Source organism: Orcinus orca, chromosome 10, assembly GCF_937001465.1.
Source record: "Orcinus orca chromosome 10, mOrcOrc1.1, whole genome shotgun sequence".
Classification (NCBI taxonomy): domain Eukaryota; kingdom Metazoa; phylum Chordata; class Mammalia; order Artiodactyla; family Delphinidae; genus Orcinus; species Orcinus orca.
Window position 1 is genome coordinate 69908871 of NC_064568.1, and position 21119 is coordinate 69929989.

At 49.2% G+C, this 21119-nt stretch overlaps 1 protein-coding gene across 1 annotated transcript in view; it reads right to left on the bottom strand.

Annotated features, from left to right (window-relative positions):
• Nucleotides 1-21119, bottom strand: part of BTBD9 (BTB domain containing 9) — a 416797-nt gene that overhangs the window by 11890 nt on the left and 383788 nt on the right. The window contains exon 10 of the mRNA XM_004267648.3: nucleotides 8198-8276. Within this exon, the coding sequence (XP_004267696.1) occupies nucleotides 8198-8276 (79 nt within the window). The remainder of the gene's footprint in view (nucleotides 1-8197; nucleotides 8277-21119) is intronic.

Here is a 21119-nt window from a genome sequence, read left to right on the forward strand (position 1 = left end):
AACCAATACAAATAGGATTTGAGCCAAGCTTTCAACTTACATTTACATCTTTATAAAATAGACACCTACCTCTCAATGATATCTGCCCAGAAGTCAGACACAGAGACGTGGCTTCTGAATTATACACCCTGAAGACTTCCTCTCTCCTTTCGCAATGTGTGGCGTGGCAGCGTCACACACACACTCAGCAAACATTAACTGAGCCTGATGACAATGACAATTACATCTTCTTACACTCATCTCAGGAACAAGTTATGAGTCCATCTTTAGATTGTAGAGATGTTTTATTTTTGTTCCTTTAAAAGTGAAGACCAAGTGTTTCTAACAAAACACTGCAATTTAGAACCAAAGTTTCACGTACATACATCTGTACAGCCCAAAACATGGTTTTCAGTTAAGGAACCCATTTCATAGGGAGACACTTCCAGTTTGTGAGCAACAACTTTTCAGCATTGCTTAGGGGTGACAGGACAACCCCACAGTTTTGCACAAGTACTTATGCCTACTAGGGATGGGAGTAAGTTTCTTGGTGACACTGCTTATATACGGTTAACAGTTTTTTTAACTTTCCAATGTCACTTTCCCATCTTCACATAGGCCAGGACACTCACAAATAACTGGAACTCGACTGCTTGGAAGTTTCTGGAAAACAGCCTTTCCAAAACATATCACAGGGACTTTCCTGGTGGTCCAATGGTTAAGACTCCGTGCTTCCACTACAGGGAGCACAGGTTCAATCCCTGGCTGGGGAACTAAGATCATAAGATCCCACATGCCATACGGCCAAAGGAAAAAAAAAAGAAAGAAAACACATCCCCCCAGGCAGTCCCAGAACTCCCGACCACCGATTTTTATGAGTGCACACTCAAGAGTTCCAGGGAGCGATTCACTCTCTTGTCTTAATTAATTTGGCCCTAGAGTGGTAGAGGTATCTTTTTATTTTTGAAAAACTAAAGCAAAAAAGGAGAAATATTCTAGTTCCCAGGTAGAGCCGGGAGACACGGCCTTACCAGGGCTCCTGCTCTCCCCGCAAGGCCGCGCGGGCGGCCCCACTGCCCTGGGCAGCTTTTCACTTCATCCAGGTGACGTGTCTGCTTTGTCTCGGAGGCTTCCAGCTGCAGGGAGACTGCAGGCCTGACTCACCGCTGGCTCTGCAGCAGGACATGGCTGGACATCATCCTCACCAGCTGGCGTCTCTGTCCATCCTGCTGCCTGGCAGCCCCCAGGCCTCACCTGCTCAGGTGCTGTGTGCACCTCCTCCCAGGCTGGTTGTTTGGTGCAGAATTACTGCTGCTCCACTACAACAGGCATAAGGCTTGTGGAGTGTCTGGAACAAAGACGTGCTCCCTGTTGTGTCACTTTCCCTCTCTTTTTCCAATAAAATCTTTCCTAATAGACATTTAAGTATAAAGATGCCTATAAAATATGCCTTTTTATAATTGTGCTATAAATTAAATATTTTTCTGCTTTTTTTCTGTCTCACTGGGAAGGAACCTTTAAGATCTAGTTCACTCTCCTTATTTTAAAGACAAGTGTCCTGAGAGCCAGGGAGGTGAAGTGACTTGCTGGGGGTCACACAGCTGGTTGGGCATGAGGCTGGCACCAGTGCCAAGGTCTCCTGGTCCACACTGGACAAGGCCCCTCCCTTCCTTCCACCCACTTCTCTCTCCTCCTCAGCTCATTCCCTACCTCCCCACCCTGTGCATTATGGCTGTGTCTCAGACGACATCCTCTGGAGGATACTGCTGGGGAGGGAATCCTTGGGGACTCAGACAGGGAGTGACCAGACCTGGGGGGGTGGGGCCTGGGAAATAACTGTCACGGGGCCAGGAAGGAGCTTTTTTTTTTTTTAAGCAGAGTCTGTTTCCTTCTTTTTGTTTTTTCTTCACTAGAGCTACATGTTGCTATGGGAACAAGGATGGCACAGGGAGCCCAGAGCCACTCACCGGCCTGACAGTGCCTGTAAATAAATTCTGCCTCACTCCAGGCTCGGCGCTGAGTGGTCCTGGAGGGCAGCTCAAGCAGCCACTTACAGACTCTCCATCCTGCTCGTGCCAGCGGTGCAGACCCTCCAGCGGCAAGCTCCCTGGAGCTCACGGAGGGATCTGCACTCCCCGCCCTCCCAAGCCCGCCACGGCACAGCCTCATCCCTGCCTGCCCATAAGGATGACCTGATCCACTTTTCAGATGCCAAAACCCCTCCTCAGGACCACCCCTGTCAGCCGCCACTGCTCCGCTCACTCCATCACTCGGCCTCCACCAGCGCTGCTCCTCGCAGCATCCCCCCACCCCCACTCCAGGTGAAGTCGTCTTCTCGTGGGTTGACTTCTGTCAGGCGCTGAAGCTGCAACGCCCCCCAGGGAAGGGCCCTGCCTGGGTTTCTCTCCTGGTTCCAGCCCGGCTGGTGCACGAAGCCTGCCCGCAGGGACCGTCTGCTCCCCAGCGCCTGACTCGACGACCTGGCCCAGGCAGAGCTGGGCTCATTTCTGAAGCTTTACCATTTGTTATGCCTTTTGGGGAGACAGAGCAGCCTGGATGTTAAGTGCCAACTGCCTGGATTCAAACCCTGGCTCTGCCACTCACCAGGCACGACTGTGTGTGAGTCACTGAACATCGCTCAGCTTTGGTTTCCTCGTCAATTTATCCCTTTTGCTTAAACCAGAACATTTTTTATTGTGAAAACCATGCACTAAAAGGTGCAGGAAATACAAATGTATAGCTTGCTGAATAACTATATAGTCAACACCAGCCGTGTAAACCACACGCAGGTCAAGAACCAGAAGAATCGCTGGCGCCCTGTGGTCCCTTCCCGATCTAAGCCTCCCTGCTGGAGACCCACAGTCTGGCTTTAATAATAATCATTTCTTTTCTGTGTACACGTCCTCAGATGTTACAGCTTAGTTTTGCCTGTTTTTGACGTTTGTATGAACATAATCCTACTACGCGGATTCTTCTGTACTGGCTTCTGTCCTTCAACATGCTGTCATGTTCATCCCCGTGGATCGCGGGGCGGAGAAGTTGTTTCACTAAATCTTTCCCTTTATTTGGCTGCCTGATGGGGAGAGGGAGAGATGGACGGACAGACCGAACGATTCATCTGCTCACTCAGGCAGCAGGTACTCTCTGCTCACATGCGCCAGGTCCAGGCTAAGGCTAGGATACAAGACAAATACCACGTAGCCTGTCTCCGCAGCTACGTAAATTCAATACGTAAATGGAGACCTGAGAGCTGCCGACAGACTGTCGACCCCATCCTCGCTCTCTATTACTGACTAGGCAAAAGCTTTCCCGCGGGTCTTTCCATAGTGCAGAAAGTTAGCTTTTCCTACAAGTCCTTTCTAACCCCCGGGGCTGCTTGTGCCCCTGAGGTCTCAGGTCCAGAACCTGCTATCCAACCCAGGTTTCATCAAAGCCATAAGAAGAAACAGGCGTAACTTGTATTTCTTTTAATAGACTGACGGATTGTCATAGGTCCACAGACAGACCTCATTTGGACCCAGCCTGACCTCCTTAAGGACAAAGCAGTGTGCCTTTGCGGCTTTGCTGTGGTAACAAGTGAAATGAAAATGAAGGGTGTGTGAGAGGAGCTGCATCAGAACTAGCACGGCCGCTGCACGGCACGAGTGGAACTTCAGATCCACCAGGACCTGAGGGTGGTCCTACTGACAAGGCCACGTCCAACGTCCTTCAGACAGGAGAGCCTTAGAAAGGGAAGCAATGCCTCCTCTCGAGTAGCTCGGAGTCAAGTAGCAGTTGAGGCAGGTGGGCTGGAATGACCTCGCGGTTGCACTGGTGACTGAGACCAAGAGAAAGTGATGGAGGAAACAGCCAAGGAGACCTTTTTGGCTACAGGCACTGGGAAGATTCAGAGGAATGAAAACAACTGAAGGAGAGCAGGACGGAGGGGGCACTCGCTGAAAGACAAACTGACACGTGCCTGCCATCTAGTGCTAAGCGTGAGAGGAAGACAGAGGAAAGAAGCCTGCGAAAGGGCGCAGAGGGAGGATGGTATCCAAGGGCAGAGCAGAGAAACGTGAGAAGCACGCCGCAGGGAGGATTACAGAGCAGAGAGGAGGAGCAGGATGACAAACTCGCTGGCAGGCAATGAAAGGAGAATGTTCTAAGAAGTTAAGATAAATGACAAGGAAATGCTGAGTACACAAGGCGCAGGAGGTCACTGAAGCAAGTGGTGGAGTCTTTGGGAGGTAAACATTAGGGGGATTTATTGACAGAAGTCGTAAATGTAGCTAAAAAATTAAATGAATTCATCGCTGTGGTGCTCACAAAGGAAAATGAGAGACAGATGCCAGGAGCAGACACGCACTTCCCAGAGGACAGGGGTGAAATGCTGAGGAAACCAGAAGCGTGCCCAAACAGGTGATCAAGAAATCTGAACGTCCGCAGCCCTCCTCAGCTGCGTCACCTGAGAGCTGGCCCTGATCCGGGGTGGGGGATCAGCGTGCAGCACAGGTGCCGAGCCTGCCGCGGGAAGGCCTGGCCGGCTACGGCAAGACAGACACATGCCCACGTCGGGCCAGAATTCCCCATCAGTTTTAGCTCTGGACACCTCTGCTATCCTGCTAGCAGCTGGGATGTCTGGAGGTGGGGGCAGTTCCTGAGCCGCCGGCAGCTCTGGCCACATACACAGGCCACTTTCCACCTGCTGCCCGAACAGCCGCCCATCTCTGCTGAACGCTCTCAACTCTCAGGAGCTCCAAGCTGCGCTTCCCCACCGTGCCCTGCGCAGACCCCCCTCTCCGGGCGGGGCAGTGCCTGCAGAAACCAGTCTTACCTGGGAGACGTGGCACATTTCTCTTTCCGCTATCCACAAAGACCATCTAACCTTCCCATGCTAGAAACCAATTCCATCTATGCTGCTTGAAATTCGCACACAGTCTTTGGGCTGGTAACATTTGGCATTTAAAGGGAAAGAGGTCCTGGCTCTGACTAAACCAAGGCCACTGATGTCACTCAGCAAACAAGCAGGGCCAGACTGAGGAACCCCTGTCTCCGCTCCACTGTGAGGAAGAGGCTCCCTGACCGCTGCCTTCTCATGACTCGGTTCTGGCTCCATGGGACTCGGGACCAAGGCGGTCCTGGACCCCCGCCTGCCTTCCCCGGCCGTCGGCGCCATCACAGTTCCCAGGCCTGGCCTCCCCAGGAGTCCTGCCCGACTGACCCCAGTCACCCTCCCCTTCCCTCACACCTCTGACCTTTGCCCCACATCCTTGCCCTTCTCTAAGAATGGGGATATGACGCCCAGAAGCCAGTGTGCTGCAGTAAAGAACGTCCTCTTTGAGGGCTCACTACATCCTTGGTGCTCTGTGAAATTCAACGCTTGTGCCTTGTTTGTTCTGAGAATGACAGTTTATGGATCTTGCCTTATGATCCTGGTCACTGTTTATTTTATGATTTGAGATGTTCCCAGGTTGGCAACACTACACGGAGGCTTTTTTTCTTGAGCGATAACCCACTCAATACGGCAGCTGAGCAAGTTGCTCTTCAGCCAGATATGACGGGTCACCCATTAATTAGTGACCTAAGTCAACCCATGCAAACTGGCTGGTCCAGTCTCCAAACTGGCAGGTCCAAAGCAGCTGGGGCTCCCTGCACAGATATTTTTGTAAACTCATCAGGGAGAGGGGATCTTGCACTCCAGCTTTAGAGTTCTGTAAGGGGAAGTTATTTTTCATCTGGTCTCTGAGGTGATGGGCTTGGGGCTGAGGGCTGGAAAAAGACTCTGACCAGACTTGCTCCAGTGCTTCTCAGCCTTCTCTGACTTAAGAATTCCTTCTGTTGTAAATGATAATTACAGAGTCCATTTAGGAATTAAAGAAAAAAATCTGTCTTTTTTTTAATGCATTATATAAGAAACAAGTGACTGCAAATAAAAATATTTAATTTTAGCTTCATATACTATTATGTAAAGATAAATTCAAATTGTTTTCCAATTTAGTAAGTAATACATACATAATTAATTTAAGTGGTAAGAAAAATCGAGATTTATTGGCAAAATTTAACAACTATGATGTTTGGTTTGGGGCTCAAATAGATATTAAAATGCAGATTCAAATTTACTTTTGTTCCATCATCAAAAAAAAAGTGTTTTTATGACCTGATGTTTAGAATTCTTTAATTTTATGCTTTAAAAAAATCAGTTGCTTTACTTTTGTAATTTTCAGGTTTGTTTTGAAATGAAGAGGTAAGAAAAAGTTTCAGGCTTCTGTTTATAAGCTCTTCTCTGCAAGAAACACATTGTGGGCGTGTATCATTTTTATTCTAAACAAATAAAAAGGCAAAATGAATATAAATTATCACAATATTTGCACTTCTGAAAATACTTTTTGAAGTACCAGAAGCACTTGATGTGCCCTGGAGAATCCTGAGTTGACAAACATAATGCATGAATCCAGGGCCGGCTGCATGATGTGTGGGGCTCAGTGCAGAATGAAAATGCAGAGCCTCTTGTTCAAAAAGGCAGGAAAAAAGCTTCTCCTTTGCTCCCACAGTGTCTCTCCTGACGTGTCCTGGGGTTTTCATTTGCTTTTTGATGCTGCGCTCGCTCGGGCTCAGGCTTGGGGGAGAGCCTTAGGTCAGGGCAGGCACTCATGGCACCCTGGGCCCTTATCCTGGAACTCGCACGTGAGACTCACACTAGATCCTGACTCTCCCAACAAGCGTGTGAGGCCCCCACTGGGAGTGGCGGGTGGCAGTGGCCACAGGGCAGGCTGAGGAGGGGGAGGCTGGGCAAGTCCATGCTCCAGGGGTCAGGGGGTGGGTGGCTGAGAACCTGTCCCAGGAAGGTGAGGAGGGGCAGGGCTGGCCTGCAGGTCAGCCGAGGCTTGGAGCCCTGGTGGGCGCTCCACTGTCCCACGGGGGCTTCCCATATAAAAGAAAATTCAAAGGTAAAATTGCCAAGACTATCAAGAGGGTGCTAGAGAGCATTAAACCCTAAGCTCTGAGCCCCCTTCTGGATACGGAGCCCCACGCCACGGCCCTGGTCACACACCCAGGAAGCCGGTCCTGTACAGATCTGAGAAAGTTCACGTTAAGATGAAATTGCAGGACGGTTACTACTTTTATGCCTTGCGTTTACTACCTCGAGTTTCAACCTTACTGTTCCTTATGACTGCGGTCTTTAGCCAGCCGTCAGGTCTTCAGGGGTGCACGCTAAGCACATCTGGCTATAAAAGCACCAGCTTGATGAGCCCCTGCCGGACTCCAACCCACCAGCACCTGCGCTTGCTCTATGCCCACCTGAGAAACAGAAAGGCTAAGTAATAATTAACTTACGGATGGATTACTTTGCGCTTAAAATGGAAACAGATGTCCTTCTCACCTTAAACGGTGTGAGTGGACCCTGAGGTGCCTCTGTGAGCCCAGCGGGGATCCACGCTGCCGAGGGGGCAGTCCCGGCATGCCTGGCGCGGCCCTGGGCTGCGCTCGCGGTCCTGGTGCAAGCACGCAAAGCGCCCTCCCCTCACGCTCTCGACCCACTGCGGGCCCTGTCCTCTCCTCTCCGATCTGGAGGAACCCAGTGCACTTCTCCAGAGAAAAACAGCATGTGTGAGGCCCAGGAACCTCACTTGCCTGCTGCCCTGACCGCAGGAGCCCAAAGTGGGGAGAATAACCTGCCCATTCTTCCCTCGTGAGATCCAAAGGTGACGGAACATCCACAAACAGTGCAGCCCAACGGAATGGCTGCTGCCCCGGGATCCAGGCCTGGGCCTAGGTGAGGAACAGGCCAGGGAGGAAGAGGCTCACCCAAGAACGCTTATGTGCAGGCTGGCACAGGACCGGGGGGCCGGACAGAAGAAACCAGCAACTGTGCGCCTCAGCTGCCCCGCGGGGCTGGGGCTCCTTGCACACCATGCTCAGAGGGCCCAGGGACCACTGAGACAGCTGACGTCTGGGAGGGCGGAGGACTCTGAGGACAGGGCGTTTGACCTCTCCAGCTCTCTGCAGAGTGGCTGGTAGGCGGAAGCAAAGCCGCAGGAGCAGGCTTCCATTCGCTGGTGAAGAGCTACCCAGAAATGGTAACGATGTCCCCACTGTGCAAGAGCAGGACTTTCTCCTGTCCCAAGCTGAACAACAGGACAGTAGCGGGTAGAACAAACAGCTCCACTTAACTCAGGATGTGGCATTTACCTGTACACCAGGAAATATCACCGTGTCTTTCAGGAAAGGGGACCCTTACCTCATTTGCTGTGTTGTGTGTTCCAACGATTCGAATGAAGGAGGCCGGCCGTCTTTCAAAAGTTACTGATTGCCAGGACCTGTGAGGAGAAGCACAAGCATTGCCTGGTTAGACCACCCAGTTGACCCTGCTGACAGCACGGGGCCAGCAGAGCCCAGTACGTGGACGGGGAGGGCCTCCTGCGCCATAGGGGGGTGGGGACAGGGCTCCACCCACTGTGGGGAGACGGGCAGGAGCACACGGTGTTCCCTACAATCTCATCAAAGAAGGCGCCCTGCCCTTCTGCGAAGGTGACGGGATTCTCATAAAGCTCGACATAAGCGTGAAGGGCAGACTGCGAGCACGTAGTGACAAGAGTGTGGCCGAACAGAGGAGTGACCAAGGCTGGTGGAGTTCATGAAGTAACAGGGCCACGATGGGGCTGCCCTCAGAGGGCTGTGGGCTGAATGGATGCGTCCAGGTGGGCGCAGTGACTTCGCTGGGGAGCCCTGGGAGGAGGAGCTGAGGCAGGGCAAGGGGAGGACGGGGCTGGGCGGCACTCGCTGCAGTGTGAGCCCCAGGCTCCTGTCTGAACCCCTCACCCCAGCCCCTGCGAGTGGTGGCACCTGGGGAAGAAGAGGCAGTTTCTCCATAGGCCTCCCTCCAGCCCTCCTTTTCCCACTTCCAAATATGCCCCCCAAACAGTTTATTCTCTGGACCAGCCAGTCTCCGGGTGGGCTCAAAAGCAGCCCCACTATTTTAAAAGCCATTCCTCAAGGATCAGCAGGGGCTGGGCCAGTTCGTTTAAAGCCCAGCCGCGCGGGCCCCAAGCCGCCCCTGAGAGGAGGCAGTCTGCTCCCGGTTTACCGCCCCGTTCATCAGAACACACGGGGAGCTCAGCATCTACAGCTGCAAACGCCAGTGATACTTCCATAAGAAATGTGAGGAGTTCACAGTTGCTGCATCCCTCCTCCGTCCACACAGTAGAAGCGCCAGCTGCTGGGAAGCTGTTTCCTGTAATTGTCTAATTACCAAGTAATGCTACTGAAGAAAACACATGTATTTGCGGTTTGTTTTTCCCCCTTTGCTTTCAGGTGTTCCATCTTCTCTCTCCCTGTGAGCTTCCCACTGAGACTGATTCACTGCTGCCTGGACACCAGGCCCCTTAAGGTCATTAAAAAGCCGTTACCATCCTGTGTGCAAAGTCTGTGCCTCCAGAAGCATGTTTCTGGAACAGCATAAGAAAAATCACTCTTTGTAAAAAGGCTGTTATTCATACATGAAGGTGATGCCATCCGACCATCCCCACGGCCTGCACTCCTGGCTCATTTTCTCAGTGTTCTGCTCCCAGACCCATGCAGCTCCCTTGGAAAGCCGGTGGGCCTATGAGGAAGGCCCTGTGGGGCTTCAACTCTGGGCCTGGGCTCGCTCCCACAGGCCTCGGGGTCACTTCTGAGCTAAGCAGGGTAACTGAGCACAGATCTGCATCCTTCCTCCAGCAGGTCAGGGGAAGCTGGGGTCCACACTGCGAGGGCATCAGTCCCATCCCTGCTGCTAATGCAAGAGGCAGCACACACCAAAGCTGGTCCACCCTGCTGCTCAGACCACCCCTCCACGAAAGGGAAACAGAACTAGGGCAAGTGACCTCAGCCGGTGACAACTATTAGGTTCAGCCAGTTTCACAAAAAGGACTGGGGTAGAGAAGGGGGCGGGAGTGGAGCAGACAGCGTGAAGACTTTTCTTCTTAGATTTCTAGTCCTATGCTAATCCAAAAAATCGCCCGGCGCTTCTGGACGTGAAGGTACAACTTGACTCTCGTAAGCTCATGGTACTTGACAACATGCTCAGGGCTCTGAGAGTGCAGACAGGCCCCTAATCATTCCCTCTGTGGAAGACCCCTCCTCCCTCCGCAGTGTGGAGTGGAGGCCAAGGCCCTGAAGGAAGTGAGGGTTCGCCGTGAGTCATCCTGGGCAGAGCCGGGCCTGAACCCCAGTCTCCCTTTCCTCACCATGGCCCCCTCGGCTCCCATTTCCTGCCCCAGCCTCCGCGGCGGGCCTGGGCTGGCACCACCGGCCCCCACCTCTGCTGGGGGAAGCAGGGCTGGCGGGGCAGCAGCCTGAGAAGGAGGGAGCATTTGTGGAGTAATAAGATCAGAAGGCTTCAATTTAATACCAATCCTCCATTACCCTGCATTAATATCTAATCACATTAGAGTTCATTTTCACTAACACAGTCCGAGAGTTGAACAGATGATTTCATTTTCAGCAAACTGGATAACAACCCCAAGACCAAAATACGAGTAGGAAGGGAAGCTGGTGAGGATGAGATAATGAGCATCTCTCCCTCCAAAATATCAGATTCCACTTCCCCTGAACTTTTTCAAAACAACTTTCAGTGCTGCCCAGTGGGGAAAGGATAAGGTGGCATCAGGACATTGTCACATTGGAGCCGCATTTGTAATCAGGGTGCAACCTTGAGGAGGGTTCACGCTTCACGGGGCCAGGACCCATCACCACCACTTAGTCTACACAAAAGCTTGACTGCCATTTTTATTGAGCTTACTGAGAGCTGTATAAATATTCCTACTCGCCCAGGACTTGGAATCTCTTTAGTAGGCAACACTCCCAGGAAGACAACAGAACAGGGGTGTAGCAGCACTCAGTTCAGAGCCAAGACTGGGTGCCAGGAGGACGTGTCTGAACAGGAACAATGGGTGTCAAAAAGTACGTGCGGGTCTTTGCTCTGAGCACCTACCCCAAACAGGAAAACCCACACGGGACTGAAGTCCCAACTCCAGCACTTGCCATCTCTCCAGCTGACAGATCACGCCCGCTTCCTGAGCTAGTTTCTTCATTTGTCCAATGCTGACAGAAATAATACCACTCCCTTGGTTACAAAAATGCATCTAGAATGAGGTCCTGATTATGTTAAACTGTAAATACCTATACACACACGCATTCAAAGAGGGATGTCTACAAGAATGTTTGCCAAAATGTTTGGATGGAAGAATTTCAAGAGACATTAATTGTACTTTTGTACTTTTCTGTATTGTTTGAGTTTGGTAGAATGTTTATGAAAGCATTAGAAAAAGTACCTATCTTGCCTATCACCCAAGGCTTTAACACAGATCGTGTGACATGAAGCAAGTGAAAATGCCAGCACTGTATTATTACGTAGAATATTTCCAGTTGAGAGGATCACTGGGGGACAGTCAAGACAGCAGGTTTTATTCATGGCCTTTCATGAACTAGAGGTAGGATGGCGAAGTGGTTGACAGCATGGGCTCTGGAGCCAGGCTCCTGGGTTTGAATTTTTACCAGCTCTGTGACCTTAGGCAAGCTGCTTAACCTTTCTGGGCTTTAGTCTCCTCTCTGTAAAATGAGGATAATAAAAATACCTATCTAAATTTTTTGGTGTGTGAAGATTAAATACATTAACAAATGTAAACCACCTAGAACAGTGCTGGCATACACTAGGCTCTAAGAAAAATAGCTGATACTGTTATTGCTACTGTAATTACCAGCCAGCCATGTGAACCTGGACATGACCCACTGTTTCCCTGGGCCCCATCTGTGAGTCACTGAGTTTGATAGCGTATGATTTAGTGACTACTGCAGAGGTTCCCACCACCCTCCCATCAGCACCCATTTCCTGGAGGCAGACAAGGTAGCTGGGCTTTGAAGGAATTAAACACGCATTTGTTGAATACGTTCTTGAGGTTGGTACCTGCTGGGTGTTACGGGAAACATGCAAGATGTGGTTCTTGCCCTAAAGAAGCTTAGGATCTCTCTGGGGACACAAGCTATCCTTCCATGAACTAGTCAGAGAACAATGCAAACAGTGCTGTGGTCCCAACTCATAGACTGGCAGTGTTCCCAAACTTCCCTGGTAATTGGCTATTTGAAGCTTGGAAGCAATTTTTTCAGAGAAATAAAGCTATACATTTTGATTGAGTTACCCGGCCCACCCAAAAAACTCAATTTAACCCATAATGAGGCTGAAATACTATGTATATGAAGTTTAAAAATGGAAGGAAAAAATGTTGTTGTTGCCATAGTAGTAATTAAACAAGCCAGAAAAACAAGTGATTTAAAACAATCTAAAGCTACTGCTTGAGGAATGAGGATTAAATACTGTAATGCATATAAAATCCTAGGGCTGCAGCTGAAATATGGTAGGTGGTCTGTTTATAAGGAGAGTGAAAAAGTGGGCCAAGAACTGTCCTTCTGAAAGCCTCTTCGGCCTGCAGACCACCATGTGGTTTACAGAGTGCTTCACAATCGCTGTGAACATGCTACTCATGAAAACATACATGCCTGTAAAATTTTTTTTTACTATTCTGGGAGGAGATATGCTGAATTCATGATAGTGGTTGTCTCTCAGGAGAGGGTGAGGACTGGGGTTTGCTGATGGGGAACAAAGGATACTTCAACACCAACTGGAATGTTTTATTTCTTTGATTAAAATAAAAAGACAAAGTGTATGTGAAAAATATTAACTACAGTCAATTCTGGGGATGAGTATGTGAGTGAATGTTGTCATACTTTTCATTCTTTTCTGCATTTTAAACACTCCTTAAAATAAATAAAAAGAAAGAAAGAGAAGAAAGGGATTAAAATGGTGTCTGTGTTTATGTCAGGGGAAAGGTGGAGTCAGTCCCTCGGTGGGGCTGGGGGTTTGCCGGTGGGGGGGCGGGGGTCGCCAGGTCCCAGGACAGCGGAGTCTTTGTCCGAAGCAAGCAGAGGACAGGAGAGCTGCCTGGTTGGGGAGGAGGGTGCGGCTGCCCTCTGTGAGTACAGGGCTTGTGAGAGTGGCTCTGGGTGATGAGAGCACCACACAGGCCCTGCGGGCTCAGCTGAGAAGGGCTTCCCATCTTAAGCCGCCTTCTCTGGGGATCCTGCAGATCCCATGGCAAGGTCTTTTCAGCTCTGAAAAATTACGTGACTTTGCTGCCTACGCTATAAAGGGAAAGCAAATGTCAGACTTTTTCTGCAGCACACGTGGTGGACACCAGGGAGATGGCCAGGAGTGTCTGGCCAGGGCCAGACTGGCAGTTAAACATAGCAAATTGAACACATGGGTTAAGCTTTGCTCCCTCCACTAAAAGGGCAGTAAGAAAATTTAATGTATGTTTCATATCAAATATATGTGCTACAATACACACACACAAACACAAAACAAGCACAAAGAAAGCATGAGGAGATGTCACCGTCTTTCTCTGCCAGCACCTCAGAGAGAAACACACAGGAAGCAAGCGAATTCATACTGCAGACTCTTGAGTCACCAGCTACTTCTGAAGGTGGGGGGCAGGCAGGGGGCTGGCTGAAAACAGGTAAAAGGAGCAGACGGACTCCTCAACCCCCCTCTCCTTCTTCCTGCACAGCGGGGATGAGCCCTTTTCCACCTCGGCAGAGACAGGGATTTCACTCTGGAGTCTTTGAACAGAGAGGGTCTAGACTCTGGGACACCATGCACAGCAGAGGGTGGGACCCTGCAGGGGCTGAGAGCGAGGAATACACGGAAGTGAATATCCCAGATGGCAAGACTTCCAGCCCCTTCCCTCCCTCGGCTTTCAGGCCACCGTGATCCAGGCTTAACCCCCAGGCAGGGGACTGGAGGATCCCTCTGAGACTCGGAGCAGCCCAAGAGGAAAGACCTAGAGATACTGATCTACCTTCCTCCTCTCTGTCCCTTCATTCTTCCTTCTGTAAATATTTATCAAGTGCTTAATGAAGAAGGCCCTATTTTAGACTCTGCCCTCAAGTAGCTTACCTTATAGTGGGAGAGAGAGACAAATAAAAGAAACAAATATATCAGAGTTAAAGAAGGGCTATGGAGAAAAATAAAGCAATGTAAGTAAACTGAGAGGGTCACGCCTCTTCAGATACTGCATTTAAGGAAGTTCTCCGGTAAAGTAACAACTGAGCTAAGACCTACACAATGGATGAAATGGCCGTGCAGATCTGAAGCGCATTTCCATGAGAAGGAACCTAAGGTGGCCGGTGTGCTGGATCTGAAGGAGTGGGCAGAAGTCTCTCCCCCAATGAAACGCCTAAGCCCTGTCTGATAACCCTGAATGAAGTCCACAAACCCACCCACACTCAAAAAGCTTTCTGCCTGCTTTCTCAGTGCCTAACACTTAATGGTAAACAACCAGTCAAAGATCACCAAAGACTCTAACATTAAAGATGGAGACCAAACGCAAAGAGAAAAGAAAAATATCTCAAAGGATATAGATATGGTTCAGTAAGCAGAATAAAACTTCAGGGAAACTTATATTATCACCAGAAAGATAAAAGAAAACTGTATCACACCCTTGAAATAAGAATAAAATACGTGAAAAAGAAATACTTGGAGAACAAGAAAGCGCTCTTGTAAATTAAAACTATGGGGCTTCCCTGGTGGCACAGTGGTTAAGAATCCGCCTGCCAATGCAGGGGACATGCGTTCGAGCCCCGGTCCAGGAAGATCCCACATGCTGCGGAGCAACTAAGCCCGTGCGCCACAACTACTGAAGCCCGCGCGCCTAGAGCCTGTGCTCTGCAACAAGAGAAGCCACAGCAATGAGAAGTCCACACACCGCAACAAAGAGTAGACCCTGCTCATTGCAACTAGAGAAAGCCCGTGCACAGCAATGAAGACCCAATGCAGCCAAAAATAAATAAATAAAATAAATTTATATATATATAAAAACTATGAATTGAAATAAGTAATTCAACAATATAGTTAGAAGCTTAAGTTGAGGAAATTTCCTAGGTCAAACAAAATGACAAAGATAGAAAATTTTAAAAAAGGATAAGAGAATGAGATGATCAAACCAAGAGGTCCACTATCCAATTAGCAGATGTTCCAGAAAAAAAGAGCAGAAAAGACATGAGCTATAAAATGTAAAAGTCACACAAGAAATTTTCCCAGATATGAAGGACATAAGTTTCTAAGTTAGAGGCCACTGAGTGGCCACCACAATGAATGAGAAAGCAAAGCATATTACTGAGAAACTTTAGAAGATCTAAATGCTTCTGGAGGGGAAGACAGAAGGTCAGCACAAAGATGTGGGAACCAGAATCACATGAGATTTTTCAAAAGCTTTAGCTTAGATGTGCTCTGAGCACGGGAACAAGGCAGTAGCATTGTTTGAACAGCAAGAGAACAGAAACAACCTAAACGCTCATCACTTGGGACCCGTTAAGTAAATTATGGTACGTCTCTATCCCTACCATGAAAGACTGTGCAGCTGGAGAGACAGTGATGGAGAATTTCTAGAGATATCCAAGGTGTAGAAAAAGTTGTATTAAAAAATGGGGAAAATACAGACACTTTTATATGTTTACACATTATCATCTCTGGAGGAAGGGGTGGGTGGGAAGGAGACAGTTCACTATCTATAGTTTTACATTTTTAAACCATATTAAATATACTTTCTTTGAATGTATTGTCGTTTCAAAATATTTTTTAAAATTTTAAAGAGAAAAAAGGAAAGCAGCTGCCTCTGGAGAGTGGGGTCTGGGGTGGAAAAGGGTGAAGCAGGGGGTTGTTGCTTTCTTGTTATAAGCCTTGTGCTCCTACTTGACTTTGAAAGCTGAACATGTATATCTTTGATAAAAATTTCAAAGTTCAAAAGTTTAAAAACAAAACAATAAAAAACAGAGCCAAGAAAGGGAGAGAAGCCTGTGGTGACGAGGAATGGCAAGGATACATGTGGAGCGTTTTATTTACAACCTTTGGGTGCAGGGCTAGAAGGAAAACGTGAACCTTCAGAAGAGATTCTCGAAAAGGGAGGAAATGTTAAAGGCTGTCTGCTGTCAACTGAGCGTACGCAGTGGCAGTGGTGCCTACTCCCAGCCGTGTGGCACTGAGCAGGGCCGGGTGCTGAAGGTCTTGAGTGAGCTTCCAGGCCTGCCTGGCCTGAAGACCCTCTGACGGATCTTCATGAACTCACCTCTTGCGCTGGGCCCCCAGCTGCCTGCCGTCCCTCTGTCCCTCTGAGCACGCTGTTCTTCGTCTGCCTTGCTGCTGCCATGGGCCAAGGACCACACTCATCTCTTTAATCACATCTGAAGATGCTCCGTGGACCAGGCACGTGAGGGAGAGTGCGTCTTCCGTGAGTGGTGAGGTGGGGACCCTTGCATTGTAACAGCCTTAAAACTGGGCCCCGCACGCACTCCTGCTGGCTCCCAGCCTAGCACGTACCGCAACCCGCTCACTTGCTCAGACCTCTGGTGCCAGGCTACGCTGAAGCCTTCCTTGGTGCAGGCCTCAGCAACCAATCTGGCACCTGGGAGTTCATTCTTTTGTCTAGCAGGATGCTTAACTGGATTTTATAGCCAACTCACTGCCCCGACTTACAGGGAATTCTGGGCTCATGCCATTCACTCTGTCTGTCCCTCCATTCCACAGCTATTTATTGAGAGCCTTCTATGCGCCAGGCTTAGGAAAAACAGTGCCAAGTTCGTCTAACCTGACTGCAGCCCCGAGGTGGCAGGGAAACAGCTTGTCAGGAGCCACCGGGATTAGTGATCATTTAGTCACATGCTGACCAGCCACATGCTTACTGAGATCAAAGGTCATGCAGGGAAGGCTCACAGACATACTTTGCTGGTTTACTGAGTATTTTTTAAAAACTTAAGTTAGCTGCCACTTACAAATTAGAAGATTTCACATAAAAATACAAATTTCTGGTTTCTCTTGAAAACGAGATGATCTGGCATCCTGGGGTCGTCTTGAGAGAACATTGGCTAGTTCCGAAGTAAAGGTGATGGACTCAGCCCCTCCAGCCTGTGGCGTCTCCCTCATGCGCAGGAGCCTGCCCTAGCCTGCCTCGTACATCACCCACCTGGCCCAGGAGGTGGCCAGGTTTCCACCCAGCCTTAGACAGAGCTCAGGCAGTGTTAAATGGAGAGAATTAAATTTCTAACTCTTATGTAGGAATCCCAGAAAACTCAACACTTTGGGGATCTAGCAACAGAATTGATACACAAATTATGTTTCAGTTTAAAAAACAAAATCTATTGTCTTACACTGATCTCTTCTTTGCCTCGAAACAGGCAGAGCTGGGGTTCATGGAAAGACGCTGCAGCCGATACAGTCCCCATTAGCTGCTGCCTGCTTCCTGTGACTAGCTTAATGGAAGTTGGGTCCTAGCTGGACCAGCGGGTTCTCAATCCTGATTGCACATCAGAGTAACCTATGGAGCTTCTAAACCTTCCACCTCCCAGGCCACACCCCAGACCAATTAAAGTTCAGACTCTCCGGGGGTGGGCCCTGCCTGAGTCTCATCTGAACTCCTCAGGTCATGGTCAGTTTTCAGCCTTGGTGGAGCCCCTCCTCAGGCTGGGGTGGCTGGTGGGGAGCAGTTTGCTAGGACGACGCATGTCATCTTCTGTCCTAATTATAGTCCAGATCAGCCTTCCCCTAGCTTCCTCCTGCTCCTGGGATTTCTGGACCTAGGGGGTGCTTTTTACACTTTCTGACCAAGAGGGATTTCAGGCCTCTCTGGTGAATGCACTTGCATTTACTGCTCCAACCTGAGCCAGTCTTGGCTTTACCTTCCCTGCTCATAGCCTAATTTTCCCTTTTAGAGAAGTTTCCTTTCAAAGAGAAGGTCGGGACCCTCCTGCCAGCTCCTCCTAAGAGTTGAGCTGAACGCTTCTAACTCTGTGGCAACTACAGAAAGGTATGTGTCCTGGGACCTCTGTGGAGTGTTTGAAAGAGAGTGCGGGGAAGACAGATGAGAGGGGGCTGTTTCCATACTCCACATTTAGCTCATCCCCCCATCCCCAAGCTCCCTGCTCCCACTCTCTGCCATAGAGCTCTCCTTGATTCCCCTAAGGGGATGCAGTAATTGATGATTAGCATTCCAAAGCTTGGCTTACATCCTGCTAGCCCATCATATTTAATTACATTTTAACTATATTCGTCTTCGATAATAGCACGAACATAATTTAGATAATTATCTCTCTCTCTCTTATTCTCTGACTCTGTCTCACTTAGAGCTCCTGCAACAAAAATCGCTTTCTCGGCTCAAACACATAAACAGACTCTGGGGCCAAGTGCTTTTCTCTCTCTCACAAGCAGCTGTTCTAGAAACACAATGGTTTTGAGTATCATGCAGAAAAAAAGAAAATTCATGTTTCCTTCTGCCTCTGTATTCATGTTTGTACATAGCTGGTGCTGGGAGTTGCTGTGTGTTTGTGTGCGTGTGCACACGCGCACACACACGCATCTGGGCAAGAGATTTTGTGTGGTGTAGAAACTGGGGAGGCCTTGTCAATCCAATTAGTGTCTATAAAGCACCCTCTTGGTCTGGCATTTCTTTCTTACAAGGTTTAATGGTTTCCCTCACAAATTTAAACTCTGTTGAAACTTTTAAATGTCTGGTAAGTCTTTTGAAGAGATGCATTCTTTCTAATAGGGTTTCTGTCACACTTGGACCTTATAATTAATGACTCTTACCCTTGCCTATTATCTGCCTTCTCCAGGAGATGGTCAGGAGGAGAGAGAAAGCTGGGGCTCTTCCAAGGGAACGTGTGTGTGTCTTACCACAGAGTCAGGAGTCCCTACAGACCCTCCCAAACACCAGCTGGGTCACCTGCCATCCAAGTTCCTGGTCTAACAGCGCCCCTCCTCTTCCCCCTCAGGGCAAAAGGTATTCTTCAGCAGCCTTTGGTCACTGGTTTTTCTGACGCAGCTGACCAATACAGCTGAGCTTTTTAGGTACAAAGATGTTATGCTACAAAGTTCACACCTCTAAGGAGATTTATGAACATATAAAGGGAATAAGAAATAGGTTCAGAAATCGCTACTATCCAAGATAACCCTGCTCAAAATGTAGACATCTAGAGTCTGAAAGAATTTCAACAAACCAATTCACAAGACACAGTGTGGAGATTGGGAGGTCCTCACCCACAAATTCTCCACGTTCTGTCCATTTCTTTGGAGTTCTAGAAGGCTCCAAAAATAAGGATTTTGTATAAAAAGTTCACTTTGGCTCAGCTTTGTCTGATATTGAAGGATTATCCATCATCTTCTTCAGACAAAACTCATTACTCATATGGTTCTAGGTCCACATCACAAACAAAAATCTTTTTCTTCCTCTGAAGAACCACCAAGTTGTCCCTGCACTGGGGGGACTGGCGGGAAGAGGCTGAACAGGGCTGTGTTTGTGAGTTAACAAGGGCACTCTTGCTGCCACTTGCGAGAGACCAAAAGTCCTTGCTGTCCCTGGAAATAAACACTCAGAGCAGACTTCAGGAGCCAGGCAGTGTCTAGACCAACCTTTTGCCATCCTTGGGCTGAGTCCACCAACGGCCCCTCTGGTGTGATATGATCCACTAGTGGCTGATGAGCAGAAGGGAAATCAGCAAGATGCCCATTCTGGTCACTGAGTAGTAACTCTCGGCACACAGGCGAACGAGAAGCCAGTCAACGTGGTAACCAGGAGAGGCTGTGGACTGCTGTCCTTGGTGGTGGTAAAGAGGTGCACAGATGTGGCCCTCCCTTGGAGGTGAGGAGAGCAGAAGAGCAAGGGCTCTTCATGCAGCTGAGGTTTCACATGTTGTGACGTTCCTTTCCGTAACAGACTGGGCCAAGCTGAGCCAGGCCTCTGGTGGGGCTCAGGGGGCTTGAGAAGGGGTGAGGGACGACTCGCCTCTCTTCCCTCGTGGCCCTGAACAGGGTCCAAATACCTTGATTTGCTCCACGTTGTTCGTTAGGGATATTCCTTCGTTTGATCTCTCGGTGTCCAGCTCAGGCACTTGGAAATTTTGCTGAAATTTTCATGGAATACAATCATCACCTGGGTCTGCGCCTCCACAGAAAGGATGGGGGAGCTGGCGGCTCGGCCGCACTGTCTGCCAGCAGGTAGCTCTGGGGGCTGGTAGGGAGGGCAGATTCGGTTGGCTTTCCCCGGCAAGCACAAGGCTCAACGGAAGTGTTGATTCAATGACGTGCGTGGCTCTCGCTCTGAGAGGCTTGCTTCCTCCAGGGCAGCGCCGCCTCCACATCTCCCCCAGAACCCTCCCTCCCTGATGTGCACGCTGGAAACATGAGGCCCAGGCGTGGGCAGGAGCCAATTCTCAAATGTTAAGAGTTTGGCAATTTCATTTCCTAGTGTCTTAAATACCGAAAGGACTTAGAACACAATTAGGACTAAATGCCCCCTGAATTTCACGTTCAATAAAAAAGCCTGCTTTTATGGAAATCCATGCCAAAAGCCTGTGCAGAACAAAGCCCAGCCCTGACCTCAGCAGCCCACAACACTGCACACGGCCAAGCCAGCCAGCGGCCTCCAGAAGGACCACCAGGCATTCTCTGAATCAAACCTGACCAATTTCATACCTAAAAATTACACTAAGCCCCTGCAGGGAGTCCAGATCTGATGACATGCCAAATTTGTTCAGCACCTCACACTGGGGAGATGTTCAGTAAAAACTTAAAAATAGACTCTCCCTCTCCAGCCAGTAAAGGGCCTGATATTTGCAACTGAACAGGTAAGATATTGGGGGCACTGGGGAGAGCTTTAAAAATCTCCAGCACACACAGAAAATGTTTCTTTATGATGAAAACTATCGCTCTTAGCACAGAGCCGCCCAAGATTAGCCTAGAGCCATTTAATGCACTGAAATCTCTGTGAGTTCTGTAATGAAGAGGTGACAGGTGTTCGTGGCAGGCCCCATAAAGGCCTTTTCTGGAATTTCCATAGGCTGCCACAGTCAACACAATTAAAGCAAGACAGTGAGTGACCCGCAAGCAGATGTAAGGCAGTACGTGCATGTGACAGCCTTTCTTCTGGGACATTTTCTGATGGTAAAAAAGTTGAACTAAAAAAAAAAAATCATCTTTCTCTTTTCCAGCACTTTCTTGATTAAAAAGTCACCGCCACCTTCACCTGTTGGTGACTTTCTGGATCCAGCCTTTGTTGGCCTAGACTTCTCTTAAGACTTAG